The sequence below is a fragment of the Aotus nancymaae genome, unplaced genomic scaffold, assembly GCF_030222135.1.
Source record: "Aotus nancymaae isolate 86718 unplaced genomic scaffold, 86718_ANA_hifiasm-v0.15.2.pri h1tg000089l, whole genome shotgun sequence".
Classification (NCBI taxonomy): Eukaryota; Metazoa; Chordata; class Mammalia; order Primates; family Aotidae; genus Aotus; species Aotus nancymaae.
The window spans coordinates 19679719-19695015 of record NW_026988504.1 but is presented as its reverse complement, the minus strand read 5'-3'; the positions used below and the strand labels follow the sequence as shown (position 1 = coordinate 19695015).

The 15297-nt window shown below is 53.5% G+C and overlaps 1 protein-coding gene and 1 long non-coding RNA gene across 3 annotated transcripts in view; one reads left to right on the top strand and one right to left on the bottom strand.

Moving 5' to 3' along the window:
• Positions 1-93: 93 nt before the first annotated feature.
• The window catches only part of LOC135271723 (uncharacterized), a 58220-nt gene continuing 43016 nt past the window's right edge, over positions 94-15297 (top strand). The window contains exons 1-2 of the long non-coding RNA XR_010339860.1: positions 94-540; positions 2897-3110. This is a non-coding gene — a long non-coding RNA (uncharacterized LOC135271723). The remainder of the gene's footprint in view (positions 541-2896; positions 3111-15297) is intronic.
• Positions 10915-15297, bottom strand: part of MARCHF10 (membrane associated ring-CH-type finger 10) — a 101600-nt gene continuing 97217 nt past the window's right edge. Inside the window, exon 11 of one of the 2 annotated variants that reach the window (XM_064369740.1) lies at positions 10915-11618. In XM_064369740.1, coding sequence (XP_064225810.1) covers positions 11544-11618 — 75 coding nt within the window. In that variant the 3' untranslated portion in view covers positions 10915-11543. The remainder of the gene's footprint in view (positions 11619-15297) is intronic. The other variant, XM_064369741.1, reaches the window with a different exon arrangement.

Sequence of the window (15297 nt, the reverse complement as noted above, 5' to 3'; positions counted from 1 at the left end):
TTCAGGAGCTCACCCCTCTGGGCCTGCGCTTCCCTTTCTCTATTCTCATCCCTTCCTGGGGGCTGGAATGTGGATGAGAACTCAGGAGCCAAGCCATTTGCTGCTGAGCAGCCGGGCAAGCTTGGGGAACTTAGCTCACCCCTCAACCCGTGCACAGTGAGGGGAACCAGACCCACCTCCTAGGGTTGTTTTAAGGGTATCTGAGGATCAAGGAGATCATCTGTGCAGAGCACTCACAACAGTGCCTCTGGGCTCCATTAGTGCCGGCCATGACTGCGGTTTCTGGGCTGCCGCTCCAGGGGAGTGCTTGATGTGTCTGGGCCGGCCCTGGGTGGGAGCTCCACATCACTGTCCTTCCATGACAGCCATCATACCTGTCCTCGAACACCCGAAAAGTTCACGTGTCCATCCTTAGGGAGCCTGGGCTCTGAAACCACTGGAGGTGAAATGGACGGCAGGACCTTTACTTATCTGCTTGTTCATTCAGTCAGTGTTTGAGCTAGAGATGCCGTCAAGGGAAGGTTTACCAACGCCAGTACGGTGAGTCGGGGAAGCTGCTAGCCTGGGCTGTGTGGCTGGGGAGTGTCACTAGAGGGAGTGAGATTCATCGCAGCCTGAAGGAGGTGGAGTGAGCGATGCAAATATCTGGGCCAGGGCTGGGGGTTTCCCTTGTGCTTTAGGGGACCAGCAGGGAGGCAGGTGGGCTGGGGCTGAGATGAGTCAGAGGCAGGGCCAGATTGCCCAAGGCCTTGAAGGCAGTGGTAGAATGTGGGCATTATTTTCAGAATAATGGGAAGTCAGTGGAAATGGCTAATCTGGCTGACCTTTTAACAAGATCATTCTGGTAGGAGATGAGAAATAGATAATGGATGGGAAACGGGGGAGTGAAAGCAGGAAGGCTGGTGCGGAAGCTCTTGTAATAATTCAGCAACAAGAAGACGGTGGTTTGTTGGGATCAGGACGGCAGCAGTGGTCAGATTGTGTGTGCGCAAGAGTCTGTGTTTTGTCCTGTTCATATTTAAAATAAGTTTCCACTTTTCTGAATAGACAATGCAGTCATTGGCAATGCAGTTCAAACCTAAATGATATCCCAAGATAGATGTTGAGCAAGTCCTGCTCCTGCCAGTCCCCCTCAGCCTGTATTCTCCTGCCCTGTCAGTTTCCTGTGTCTTTCCAGTATTTCTTTGTGAAAGAAAACACACGCCAGATTGGACTTAAGGGATGGCGGATGCCTTTGCTGGGGATGGGATCTGCTTGGGGAAAGGCAGTGGGAGTCAGGAAACACTCCAAGCTTCCCGCCTGGACTGCAGGGTGAATGGGCTGCCATTTCCTGAGACAGGAGCCCTAGGGAGAGCCCATGAGCTGCTGGCCAGAGTCCAGGACTACAGTGGAACCAGGGGAACTTTCCAGCAATCTTCTGTGCAGCCCAGCAGCGGCAGGACTGTGGAGGGGGCCCAGTCACCCAGGGGAGGGAGCCCCAGCCTGCAGGAGGTTCACCCTGGAGCGAGTCGCTGTCTAGGCCTGCAGCCCAGAACAGGTCCCTTTGTGAGTTAAGTGCCGTGCCACTGGTCACAGTGCAAGGAACATCTGACCAGGCTGCCGGGAGCCACCTGGGGAGAGGCCTCCCAGACCCTAGTGACCCTGGCCTTGGGAGAGAAGAAACGTCGAGGGGTGAGGGCAGGGTCACTGGCTTGAGGGGTGGGAGGAGCAGCAGAGGGACTGAGGACACAAGTGGGCAGAGCTGCCCTGGTCAGTGGCTGGTGCTTGCTGTCCTCACATCTCTCTGCCTTCCTCAGGTGACTGGAGCCTCCCCAGGGCCCTGCACCCACCTGCAAGCATTTCAGACAGCATCACAGGTGCCTGGGAGCTCCCCCTAGACCACGTTCTAAGCTTGCCTAGAGGTTAAGGGATGCTCCTGAACCTCTCTGAAGGGGCAGGGGGCAGGCTCTTGGTGCCGGCTGTTCGCCCTCTGGCTCAGGACAGCCATGGTGGCAGGCTTCTTTCTTTTTTTTTTTTGAGACAGAGTTTCGCTCTTGTTACCCAGGCTGGAGTGCAATGGCACGATCTCGGCTCACCGCAACCTCCGCCTCCTGGGTTCAGGCAATTCTCCTGCCTCAGCCTCCTGAGTAGCTGGGATTACAGGCACGCGCCACCATGCCCAGCTAATTTTTTGTATTTTTAGTAGAGACGGGGTTTCACCATGTTGACCAGGATGGTCTCGATCTCTTGACCTCGTGATCCACCCGCCTCGGCCTCCCAAAGTGCTGGGATTACAGGCTTGAGCCACCGCGCCCGGCCAGGCTTCTTTCTTTCTGCTCATTTCATTTCAATAAACATCAAGCTCCTCCTCTACATACCAGGCTCTTTGCTGCGTGGCAGATGCCTCCAGGCCTATCCCAGGAGGCCTGGGCAATGGGCACTGCATGGCATGGCAGGCGCTGGGCTCAGCCTTCACTTACAGGGCTAACCCGTCCTGCTCAGGTCACCTGAATCCGTGGATGCATGGGAGAATGCAGCCACTCTCCAGAGAACAGTGTTCTCTCAACCTCTTCTTGTCGCGCCAGAGATGCCCTCCTCGAAGGCGTCCTGGCAGAGCTGGTCTGGCCCAGTGGGCAGCCCTGTGAGGCCGCAGGGGTGAGGAGCCGCCAGCCACACCACATGGCTCTCCTGGAACGGAGCCGCCTGAGCCAGGCCAAGCCGCCTCCAGCACCAGGGCTTGAGTCCATTGCAGGCACAAGGCAAAGAATTGCGTCTTGAGCGCAGGCCCGGAGGAAGGCAGGCGGGAGGCAGGAGGGGAGAGGACAGCAGGGGAATGAAGTGGGCTGTGGGTAGGACCAGCGCCAGATCAAAGTACCCAGATGGCCCTTCAGGCCAGGCCTGATTTTCTTTATCTTAGGAGCTGGGACTGCCAAGAAGCCCTGGGAAAAGATTGACTTCAGGCTTCACTCCCACCAGAACCAGCACCATTGGAGGGGCCGATTTCAATCCTTCCTTGTCCAGACAAGCAGGTGGGATGCCAGCACTGGAGGAAGGGGAGGAGGAGGAGCAGTGAGCAGGCCTCTCCTGCTGGAGATGGACACGTTGGGAGCACCGAGGTTCAAGGCCACACAGTAAGGAGTGCAAAACCTTAACTGTCTTCTTGCATCTGGCTGATGCCAGAACTTTAGTTACAGCCATTTCAGGGAAATCCTGGTCAGTTAAGGTTTTCTAGTTTAGTCGGCATTTTCTCCTTTATTTCCAGGTCCTCTGAGGTCCTATGGAGTGTCTAGGTTTCGCAGTTGGGGAGGCATCTCGTCCCCAGTCATCGTATGTCCCCATGGCTTATGCAGGGGTGTCCTGCCCTTCTGTATCTCCCTCAGGGACTTGGGGACAATTGGATGGTGTCTTTCTTCATATTGGGGCTGCAGGGGGCTCAGGACACTGCCTCTGACCCCCTGTTCCTCCAAGACAATGATAATAACAAAATATTATTTACTGTGCACACCCTGTTCTAAGTGCTTAACGTGTATTCACTCACTCAATCTTCCCAATACGACATAAGTAGGTGCTACTGTCCCCTCTACAGATGAGGAAATTAAGGCACAAAGGTGAAGAACTTGCCATGCCAGCTCTCCTCCTGGCACTAGAAAAAGTCCTGTGGGGTGGGCAACAGGGCTCTCTGCAGAGAGCCCCTCCCGATCTTGCAGTCAGGCTTGCGGACTAAACAACTTTATCTCAACCTCTCCTCTCTGCCGAGAGTTTTAGGGCTATTTTGAGATTTGACGGCTAATAATGACCTCTTTCCTTCTGATCCTCCCCAGCCTCCCTTCCCAAAGCAGTGGAGGACGGGCAGCTGGGTCTCCTGGGCTGTGGGGTGCAATGCATAGGAATAAGGTGGGCTTGGTTGAGGTATTAGACACTTATACCATTGTGATGCTTGATTTTACATTTATTTATTTATTTATTTATTGAGATGGAGTCATCCTTTGTTGTCCAGACTGGAGTGCAGTGGCACGATCTTGGCTCACTGCAATCTCCACCTCCTGGGTTCAAGCAATTCTCCTGCCTCATCCTCCTAAGTAGCTGGGATTACAGGTATCCGCCACCACGCCCAGCTAATTTTGTATTTTTAGTAGAGATGGGGTTTCACCATGTTGGCCAGGCTGGTCTCAAATTCCTGAACCTCATGATCCAAAGTGCTGGGATTACAGGTGTGAGCCACCGTGCCCGGCCTATTATTTTTTATTTTTATTTCTTTGAGACGAAGTCTTGCTCTGTCACCCAGGCCGGAGCGCAGTGGCATGATCTTGGCTCACTACCTCCCAGGCTTAAGCTATTCTTCTGCCTTAGCCACCCAAGTAGCTGAGATTACAGGCACCCTCCACCATGCCTGGCTAATGTTTTTATTCTTATTTTTAGTAGAGACCAGGTGTGACTATGTTGGCCAGGCTGGTCAAGAAATCCTGACCTCAGGTGATCGACCCACCTCGGCCTCCCAAAGTGCTGAGATTATAGGTGTGAACCACCACACCCAGCTTCATCACTGCCTTTTAATAAATGAGACTGTCCTCTTGGCATCTCAAGCCATGAAAAGCCCCATATGGCAAGCACACCCCTGCCAGGATATGAAATTGATAGTGTGGGTAGTTACCAGCTCCACCGTGTCTCCCCACCCTGGACCTCACGGGAAGCATTCCTGGTTGGGTAACTCCCTGAAACAGTTTTCTATAGAGAGAGTACAGTTTTCAAAAACCTAATGATTTTCTGACTTAAACCTGCGATGGTCTCCTCAGCTGCCTCAGACACCGTCGTCACATCCTACTGTGGAGTTGAGCCGTCAGGATGTTTACACGGCCACCTCAGATTCCATTCAGCTCTCTAAAAATTTATTTTTAAACGTGCAGCTTCCCTTCTTATACATTCCTCAATACTGGACCCGGGACAAATCTTTAGTCAACCTTAAAGTTCAGTTCAAAAGGCTCATTTTTCTCTCAGAGCTTGAGGCCACGTTTGTGAGTGGAAGAACTAGAGGTTTTAGGAATTTTATTTAGATCATGGAGATATTTTCAACCTGAATGCCTCTTATCTTTGATCTTGGGTCTAGGCTGCCCCTGGTTGAACCTACTACTGTTTTTTGTTTTTTTTTTTGAGATGGAATTTCGCTGTGTTGGTCAGGCTGGAGTGCAGTGACACAATCTCGGCTCACTGCAACCTCCACCTCCCAGGTTCAAGTGATTACCCTGCCTCAGCCTCCCAAGTAGCTGGGTTTACAGGCATGTGCCATCATGCCTGGCTAATTTTTTAATTTTTTTTTGTATTTAGTAGAGTTGGGGTTTTACCATGTTGGTCAGGCTGGTCTCCAACTCCTGACCTCAAGTGATCCACCCATGTCTGCCTCCCAAAATGCTGGGATTACGGGTGTGAGCCACTGTGCCCAGCGAACCTACTGATTTTCAAGAGTTGCATCACTTTAACTGGAACACATCGGAAGAGTGGGACCAGATTTTAAGGTGATCCAAGCCTAGCCTTCCTAAAACCCTACTGATTCCTTAATTCAGCTCACAGTACCCCTTTGCAGCAAAATCTTATCCTTTGAGACCCCCAAGAGAGGGTGGGTCAGGGAAGCAGGGGCTTCCTGGTCTGAGAAGTGTGAGTCTTAAAGGCAGGAGGGAGAAGTGCCTCCTTCTCTTCATTTCATCTTTCTTTCTTGTCCTCCTCCCTCTGCTCTTTTTCTGTCCCTCCCTCCATTTTTTAGAAAATTTATAGAGGATGTATTACAATCATGCCTCAAGCTCACACATTGTAAATGTGCAGTTCAATGAGCCTTAGCAAATTTATCCAGTTGTGTAAATGTTACCACTAAGCAGCTTTATAACACCTCCGTCACCCCCAGAAGTCCCCTGGACTCTATTTGCAGTCAATCCCTGCTCCTTTCCCAGCCCCCAGCAACTACTGATCTGCTTACTGTCTCTCTAGTTTGGCCTTTTCTAGAAACTGTATAAAATTAATCATAGGCCGGGCGCGGTGGCTCAAGCCTATAATCCCAGCACTTTGGGAGGCCGAGGCGGGTGGATCACGAGGTCAAGAGATCGAGACCATCCTGGTCAACAAGGTGAAACCCCGTCTCTACTAAACATATTTAAAAAATTAGCCAAACATGGTGGTGCGCACCTGTAGTCCCAGCTACTCGGGAGGCTGAGGCAGGAGAATTGCTTAAACCCAGGAGGCGGAGGTTGCAGTGAGCCGAGATCGTACCATTGCACTCCAGCCTGGGTAACAAGAGTGAAACGCCGTCTCAAAAAAAAAAAAAAAGAATCATATACTATGTAGTCTTTGGCACCTGGCTTCTTTCACTTCGCATAACGTTTCTGCATGTACCATGCTTTGTCCCCTCCATCTTTTGTTATTATTTGAGACAGGGTCTTGTAGCCCTGTCTACAAGGTTGAAGTGCAGTGGCGTGAGCATGGCTCACTGCAACCTTGACCTCCTGGGCTCAAGCGATCCTCCTACCTCAGCCTCCTGAGTAGCTGGGACCACAAGGGCACACCACTATGCAGGGCTAATTTTTAAATTTTTTTTGTAGAGACAGGGTCTCGCTATGTTGCCCAGGCTGAACGTGAACTTCTGGGCTCAAGCGGTCTGCCTCCCTTGGCCTCCCAGAGTGCTGGGATTATAGGCATGAGCCACCATACCTGGCCCTTTTTTAAATTATTTATTTATTTATTTTTGAGACAGAGTCTTGCTCTGTCGTTCAGGCTGGAGTGCAGTGGTGCCATCTTGGCTTACAGCAACCTCTGCCTCCTGGGTTCAAACAATTCTCGTGCCTCAGCCTCCCCAGTAGCTGGGACTACAGGTGTCCACCACCACGCTCAGCTAATATTTTTGTATTTTTAGCAGAGATGGAGTTTCGCCATGTTGGCCAGGCTGGTCTCCTCCTGACCTCAAGTGATCCACCCTCCTCAGCCTCCCAAAGTGCTGGAATTACAGGTGTGAGCCACTGTGCCCAGCCCTTTTATTATTTGTTGACTTATTTTTGTTTCTCTCTCACACACATACTCAAACACACTCATGCACATACAATTTTCTCACTAACCCTCTCTGACCTTTTTTCACTCCAAGTCCTGACTTGGTCTTTGGGCCCTAAGATGCAGTTAAGAAAGCGTGGAGTCCACACTCAGTTCGGTCCTAAGTGGGTACCTACGGGGCAGCCACCACCCAGCCTGCCCCAGCCCATGGGGGCCCAGGATGTATCATCCCCCGTGATGGTGAAAGGAGGGAGAAGTGGAGGTGAGGTGGGGGCTGTGAGATGTGCTTCCCTTTCCCTGGAGCTTGAGACCCTCAGCCTCTGACCAAGGAAAGTGAAATAAGCATGGGCGAAGCTGGGCGAATAGAGCCAGTTTACTGAATGAATACATGTCTCAATTGCACTCAGGGTGGAGTGAGGCCTGGCAGGCGCCCTCAGCAGTGGGACCCCAGGCTGCTGGACCTGCCGGGGCTGCCGGGTCCCCTGGGGCTCCTGGGATGAGGGGCAGCAGCAGGCCAGCCTGCCAGGAGCTCCCCAGTCTTAGGTTGCTTCACCTGTGCTGTCTGGGACTAGACTGGTCGCTGTGGCTGCCCAGAGACGCTCAAGCCAGACCCCAAAAAGAGTGGCACAAGGTGAAAATGGTAACTGTGAACACTTTGGTTTCAGTTTCAGTAAAGAGGAGGAGGGAGGGAGGCGCTTGGGGACACAGAAAGAACGGCTGGCGGGAGAGGGTTCCGCTGAGCTCCACGGTCAGTTTCCTTGCTAGACGACCCGGCTTTGAGAAACGCTGCTTTCATTGTCTCCTGACTCAGAATCTGGAAGGCAAGAAGATGTCTCAGGCTGGAGAGCCGAGGCACACTGTGGGGTCTGTCACAGGGGGCACAGCACTGCTGCTCCTTCTCCCACCCCAGCCCCAAGGGCCAGCTACCCAGAGGGCCACAGTGCCTGGAACAGTGTGGGGAACAAAGACCTGCAGTCTGGTGCTGGGGAATCCGCACACTGACCATTGAGGTTTCAGCCACACCAGGGAAGCTGGGCCATAAGCTTCCCCCAAAGACAGCATCTTGGTCATCTCCACGTCCCCACATAGCCTGGCGCAGCCTTGTTTGCAGGCTGAATAGCTGCGGGGGCCATTGCCTCCTCTCAAGGTAAGGACCTACGTGAACCTCCACTTCCTAATTTGGCAGAGAAGGGGGAATGAACTGACCTAGGTGTTTAAGGAGTCTTTCAGAGATCAATGGCTGAAGGCAGAGGGACAAGTGATAAGAGGGGGAAAGGGAGGGAGAGCAAGAGGCACTGGGGTGGTAGTGCAGTCCAAGCGGAGAAGGTGGAGTTGGGGGGGGTCTCCTTTATTCTTTATTCTTGGGGGAAATTCTTGTTCTAAATATGTTTCTTTTCCCCTTGGCTCGAATGAATGCTCCCTGACAATTTAGAAACAGTTTTGGCCGGGTGCAGATCACGCCTGTAATCCCAGGACTTTGGAAAGCTGAGGCGGGTAAATCACTTGAGTTCAGGAGTTCGAGACCCGCCTGGCCAACATGGCAAAACCCCGTCTCTACTTAAAATAAAAAAAAATTAGCTGGGTGTGGTGGTAGGTGCCTGTAATTCTAGCTGCTCAGGAGGCTGAGACAGGAGAATCACTTGAACTTGGGAGGCAGAAGTTACAGTGAGCTGAGATTGTGCCGCGGCACTCTAGCCTGGGCAACACAGCAAGACTCTGTCTCAAAAGAAAAGAAGAAAAGAAAAGGAGAAAAGTTTCTGCCTGTTGAGGAAGAAATGGTGCAGGGAGCAGGAGCAAGTGACATCCCCCAATCCTACCCGGACCTTCTCACCTCAGTTCTACCCAAGGAAGCCCCAGCCCCTGAGCTGCCCCATTCCCTCACCCATCCTGTGCTTTCTCCAAAGCCCAGTAGGTTTGACTGGGTGTTTGGGGAGGCCCTCTGGTCCAGCCTTTGGCCAAGGGTGCTGACGCCCGTCCTTGTTCCTGCCCCTGTCCTCATCTGTTTGCGTATCTGCAGAAGGTACACCCCCCACCCCGCGCCCCACCTTGTCTTGGTGTCACTGGGAAGTTATTTGTGCCAATGGGAAGCAGCTGTCTGGGTGCTGGCTCTGGGCACATACACCTGGGACTCTCCCCAGCTGCCTTAACCTTGGTTCCACTTGTGGCATTGTGTGAGGCTTTGGTTTTCACGTGCAGGGGAGGGGGTCCTGGTCAGCAGGCTGGCATGGGCACCACAGAGCCACAAAGAGGCTGGCACCTCTCTGTGCCACCTGTGTGCCCTGATGTGTTGCCCTTTTTCCTCCTGTGTACCTGAACCAAGCTAGGGTAGCAGGTCACAGCGGTGACTCAGCTCTGGCAACCCATATTAACAAAGTGCTGTCAACCAGGTGAGTCATGCCAGGATGCCAGGGGACCAAAAGAGTGTGGCTCACTGGGGAGGCTGGATGCCCGTGGCTCTCCGGCTCTTGACTTGAGAATGGCTCTCAAGTCAAGGAGGAGGCCAGGCCAGGACTGCGACTGGCCAGCACCCCAGGATGATCCCTCTGTGCTGGGTTCTCTTTGGCCTCAGCTGGGCCCACCGGTGTGTGCAGAGCTGGGGGCAGGTGGAGAGGGCCTGGGCTTTCACGGGAGAACTGGCTGTTCCCACCTTGGGGCTGAGAGCGGCGGGGGAGGGGTGGTGATGGCGTGGATCCTCGAGCAGGTCCCAGCCCCCCGGGGAAGGATGGCAAATGAGTGGGGGTCGCTCCTATCGTGGGACCATTTGCCTCGGAGCAGTACGGGAGGGCGACAGGTCCCCGGCTCCCGTCGGTGGAGACTCCTTTTGGAGCACCACCCCACGGATGCTCTTCTGCCCTCCGGAAACGTCGGTCTCCCCTGGGGCCCGGGCTCAGAGGCCAGGGTGTCCCAAGCCCAGGCTCCAGGGTGTGCGAGGAAAGGCTCGGTCATGCTCGGCGTGGCCCGCCTTGGGCACTAGGGGTCGCCCCTGCCCAGCGGAAGCCATGCGGGCGCGCCCGGTCGCCGCAGGTTTCCCCGATAGGAAAGAGCGAGGCGCCTCCGGGGCGGGGCTGGGGAGGGGGTGCCTGGGCGCGGCGCCGGGACCCTGCCCGGTCCTATCGGCCGCGGCTGGACGGAGCGAGTGGCCGCAGCGCCCGGGCCGAGCTCCCCGTCGCGCCCTTTCCGGAGCGGGAGGCCCTCGCCGAGGCCGAGCCTGGGACGCGCGGGGCCGCGGCACAGGGCGTTTTCCCCGGAGGTGCAGCGTGCGCCCGCGACACAGAGGTCTTTTAAAGACCTCGCCGCGCCCTTCCCGGCTGCAGAGGCGGGAGCAGCAGCTGCGCCCGCCCGAGGGACGAGGCCGGGGTCGGGGGCGGCCGCGCGAGGGGGGCGCTGGGCTCGGCGGGGTCTCCGCGGTTGCGCCCGGGCAGCGACCCCCGGGCTCCTTTTGTGAGCGGAAGGCGGGGCCCTCCCTAGTCTCTGAAAATGGTCAGTTCGGCTTCGCAGGGCTGCGTGCCCGGAATAATCAATTGGCTTCTCTGGGGTACTAATCCGGGCCCCACCCCGTGCAGCTTTGAGCGGGTTCGCGCCTTCCAGGCAGGACTACTGGGGGTTCCCAAAAGCACCCCCGCGGCCGGCTGTATCAGGACCACCGGGGTCCGTGTGAACACGATTCCAGGGCCCCACCCCATCGCCTGAAGCGGAATCTCTGGGCGGGGTCCAGGAATCTGAGTTTTTGGTGAGTTCTCGGGTGATTCTGATGGTAAATTCCAGGTGGAAGCCACCGTTCTAACGCCTTTTGGGACAGGCAGTTGAGAAATTTTCCCCCAGATGAATCTCTGGGGACCCAGTTGTCACCCCCCTCGATTCACTGCAGTGTCGATTATCCCTGCTGATGAAGTTCTTCCCGAGTCTGACTTCGAGCCCGCCTGCTTTACTTAAGCACATTTTTCTCCAGTCGGGTTTTTTTTTATGGAAAAAGGAACAGGGAGAAGACGTTTCTCGAACCTGTTTGCAGAGAGCCGTCTCGTCCGCTTTGAGGCCCCTTTCTCGGGAGACCTGTTTGATTTGTTCAACCTCTGAATTCAGCAGACCCACTTGATTGGCTGAATGGGGAGGAAATCAACCAAGGCCACTAGCTTGTGAGTGAATGTGGTCCCTTCAGGTAAGGGCCAGACAGCCCCTGCCAGGACTTGGGAAGGGTTTTCCTAGAGGAATCCTGGCAGTAAAAAAAAAAAAAAAAAAAACCAACCCCCAAACTCTCCAAGGGCTGGACGCTGGAGAATCCCAGCAAGGAAAAGGAACAAATCTCATCTCATGCCGGAAGATAACCTCTTCCCTTTGTTGGCGCTTTTCCTTGCTTTCAGGATGAATTAAAATTCTTATCTGCTCTGCATCCAGTGAACTTGGCCTCGCCTTCCTGATTGTTTGCTGCCGCTGACTTTCCCAAGCTTTGTGGGGTTATTTTCGCCTCTGGGTAGTGGTCATTCCTTCCCAGGCATTAGGTTCAACACAGTCACAGAAAAAGCGGAACTTAGCAAACACCCTCAAAATGGCAGGACCGACCCCCAAAACCTACTTTCATTTTCTTCCATTCTGGGTTGTGGGTAATTTCTTGACAACTACGAGAAAGAAGACAGCGAGAAATGAATTGTTTTTGCAATGCAATTGTGAACAGATGTATAACCTCCTAGTTGCAGGGATGTTCTAGGAATCCCTTACGCCACCTTAAAGGGCCAGGGAAACGGGCGGAGGTGCTGAGGGCTGGGTGGGTGCTCAGCGTTGACTGGGCTCAGCCTCGTCCTAACGAGAACTGTAGCCATAACCTGGGTCACCTTTGCTGTCTCGGGCTTCTAAATTTGGCAATGAGAACAGGCTTGCTTCCTTTGAGCAATTGATCTGAATAGCAGAATCTCATTCTGATGGTCCGAATCACATTTACAGGCTGTGGGGGTGAAGGCCTTGCTAATTGGCCACTTGCCTCACCACTGGCTTTGAAACAATCGCTTGCATTCTCTGCCCGGCAGGAAGCAGCAGACCCATCAAGGCCCTGGGCTCGCTCTTTGTTCTGACTTCATGGCATTTTATGCCACAATAAGAAACACTGTGTACTCCGTGTGAGCCCATTGTGCCAGGCTGCAAGGATGTGGGCTCCGGTGCGGAGGGCCTGGTGCTCTTCCCCAGGAAGAAGAGGGGCTTTGTGACAGGCTGGGGGGACAAAACAAGGGGTGCTGGACACTGTTACTGGGGCAACTGCCTGGCCAGTGTGGAGGCAGCTTTAGTCCCTGGGACCTCTTCTGTGCCCAAGGAGCGGCGGGGCGGGCAGGGGAAGGATGGAATTTCGTCTAGAGTAGCAGATCCTAGTTAGCTGGTTAATTATGCATCAGGGCTGGGCTAGCCACTGCCTCCGTTTCTCTGGGCTACCGAGACAACCTCCACCTGCCTCTAGATTCCGTGCCAGCTGATCGTATCTATCTCACCAACTCTTGTTCCACCAGGAAACGGCATCTTGGTGAGTGGGAAGTTTTTCTAACTGTGGACCACACCTGGGCTTCCCATGTTTTGGGTTTGTCTGCTTTGCTCCTTGGAGGAAAGAGCTTTTGGTTTTGTAGAAATGTTGTAGATAGGGGCTGGGGTAGCCACAGTCCATCCAGTCCTACCCATAAATGAACCAGGGGGATTGGAGAATGGCTTCTAGACCCTACCTGCCTCTCCGGCCAGCCCCTGGGCTCCCCTCCCCTGCATCTAGCCTGAAGTTTTGCACCATTAACGGCACACCTGGGACAGAAGACAGAGGCGGGCCCTCACTCCAGGAGATTGCTGTAATAATCAGATAGAGACAAGACCTGGGCTGGGAGGAAGTCCAGGACATGGGGGATGGGAGATGGGCCCTGACAAATGGAGTGCTGCGTGTGGGTGCTGAAAGGGAAGGAGGAGAGGAAAGGCAAGGCCATTTAGCTTCACCTCGAAGGTGGGGTCACGTGAGGCTGGTGGGTCCTGTCTTCTCCAGAGATGCTCCCAACAAGCATCTGAAGGGAGGAAAAGCTAGCTTCCTGCTGGCCACTTGCAGAGGCGAACATTCAGTGCTTCCACCAGCCTGTCCCTCACCCAGGATGCACCCCTACCATTCCCATGTCCGATGCTCCCCACGCGGGCCCCCTTTTTACCCCGTGCCATTGCAGCAGCCTCCTGGCTGGTTTCTTTCCCCTCCAACCCACCCTCCACATGGCTGCCCAAATTTTCCCCAAAAAACTTGGCCACGTTCTCCCCCAAAAAGGCCACATCTCCTGGCCTGCCAATCCCAGGCTGGAAACTGTCCCATGGCCTCCAGAGCTGCTCACAAACCCTGCCCCACTCCCTGCCTGACCTCAGGCTCATCCTCTGCCCTCCCTGGCCACACAGCTCCTTGACTTTCCCCAAACATGAAAGTCTTGCCGTGTCTCTGTGCGTTTCCATTTCCCTCTGCATGGAACTCTCTCTTCTGCCACACCTACCCTTGCCCATCTGCCAAACCCTCCAGGATTCAGGGTAAATGTCATCCCCACAGTAGATCCAGTGATGAGAGCAATAATGGAAGCAGCTTTGCCACCAGGCTCCCAAAGAAGTGGGAACACTGACTGCAAAGGGCACAATCTGATTAGATTAAAAGCGAGGCCTCAGAAGCATTGGCGCGTGTCCCTGAAGAGCCTGGCTGGAGGTCTGTCCTAAAGGAGGTGTGGAAGGAGGGGCAAGAATGGTGGCTCCCCATTTCATCTGACTGTGCTCTGTGTACCCCACGTCTGACTCAACCTTCCGTTCCAACACAGGCACATTTGTGGATGCTCTTGGTTCCATGTGTTCTGCCCTTAGACTCTGTGTCTCTTCTAGGAAAGGAGTGTCTTAATCATCTTTGTATTCCTAGAGGCTAGCACGTAGTAGGGTTGCAGAAAATCTTTGAATAGAGGCTGAGGTGGGAGGATTTCTTGGGACCAGGAATTCAAGTCCAGCCTGGGTAAACTGACAAGACCCCATCTCTAAAAATAAAAATAAAAAATTAGCCAGGCATAGTGGTACACGCATCCCAACTACTCAGGAGGCTGAGGTGGGAGGATCACTCGAGCTGAGGCATTCGAGGCTGCAGTGAACTGTGACCCCACCAGTGAACTCCAGCCTGGGCAACAGAGCGAGATCCTGTCTCAAAAAAAAAAAAAGAAAGAAAATCGTTGAGTAAATAAATGTATGTTGAACTTGGAAGTATTCCTTTACCTAGAGTATTGTTCTGTCTGCAAATTTTATACTATCACTTTCTCCAAAACATAACTCAGGACTTGCCTCATGGAAAAACTAGGTTCTGATTGAGTAGTTGACTATGCATCAGAAACTTACTGATCACCTATTAGGTACTAAGCATTTTCTAGGTACTGGGGGCCTGTGAGATACAAAAGGATGAAGGTCCCATGCCCAGTTGTTGATGAGTGCCCCCAACCCATGCAGGCCACTTCCTTATCTGGCAATCACTTGGCACATCTGTAATCAGTGCTCCTGGCATCCATAGTGCCAGGGATGTGGTCAGCAGTCACATGTGACTCACTGTGTGCCCAGCACCATGACAGACAGGCATGGCCTGGCTTTGCATTCAAATAGCTCACAACTTCACTTAGGAAACGAACTGTTTCTTTCTTTTTTTTTTTTTTTTGAGACGGAGTCTCGCTCTGTCACCAGGCTAGAGTGCAGTGGTGCAATCTTGGCTCACTGCAACCTCTGCCTCCTGGGTTCAAGCGATTCTCCTGCCTCAGCCTCCTAAGCTGGGACTATAGGTGCATGCCACCACACTTGGCTAGTTTTTTGTATTTTAGTAGAGATGGGTTTTCACCATGTTGGCCAGGCTGGTCTCAATCTCCTGACATCGTGATCCTCCTGCCTCCACCTCCCAAAGTGCTGGGATTATAGGCGTGAGCCACTGCGCCTGGCCTGACCAATTGTTGCTTTATGGAATTGCAGGACGCCCCAGCTAGGGAAGAGCTTGTTGTCAATTTCACAGCATCTAGGAATTCACTGTGTCCACTAGTTCTCTTGCATAGGTGCTACTTTCCAGTTATTTCCTGGTTTTATAAATGTGTGTCTCCTCTTTCAGCACCTTTACAAGCTCCTTAAGGAAAGCGATGTCATGGCCTCATGCCTGGTAGCTTCTTTCTCTGATCTTCATCTCAGCACCTGGTATAGGGCAGTGCATGAATGGATGAAAATGGTCACCACCATTAACAGGCATTTGTCAGCTGGGCATGGGGGCTCACAATTGTAATCCTAGCACTTTGGGAGGTC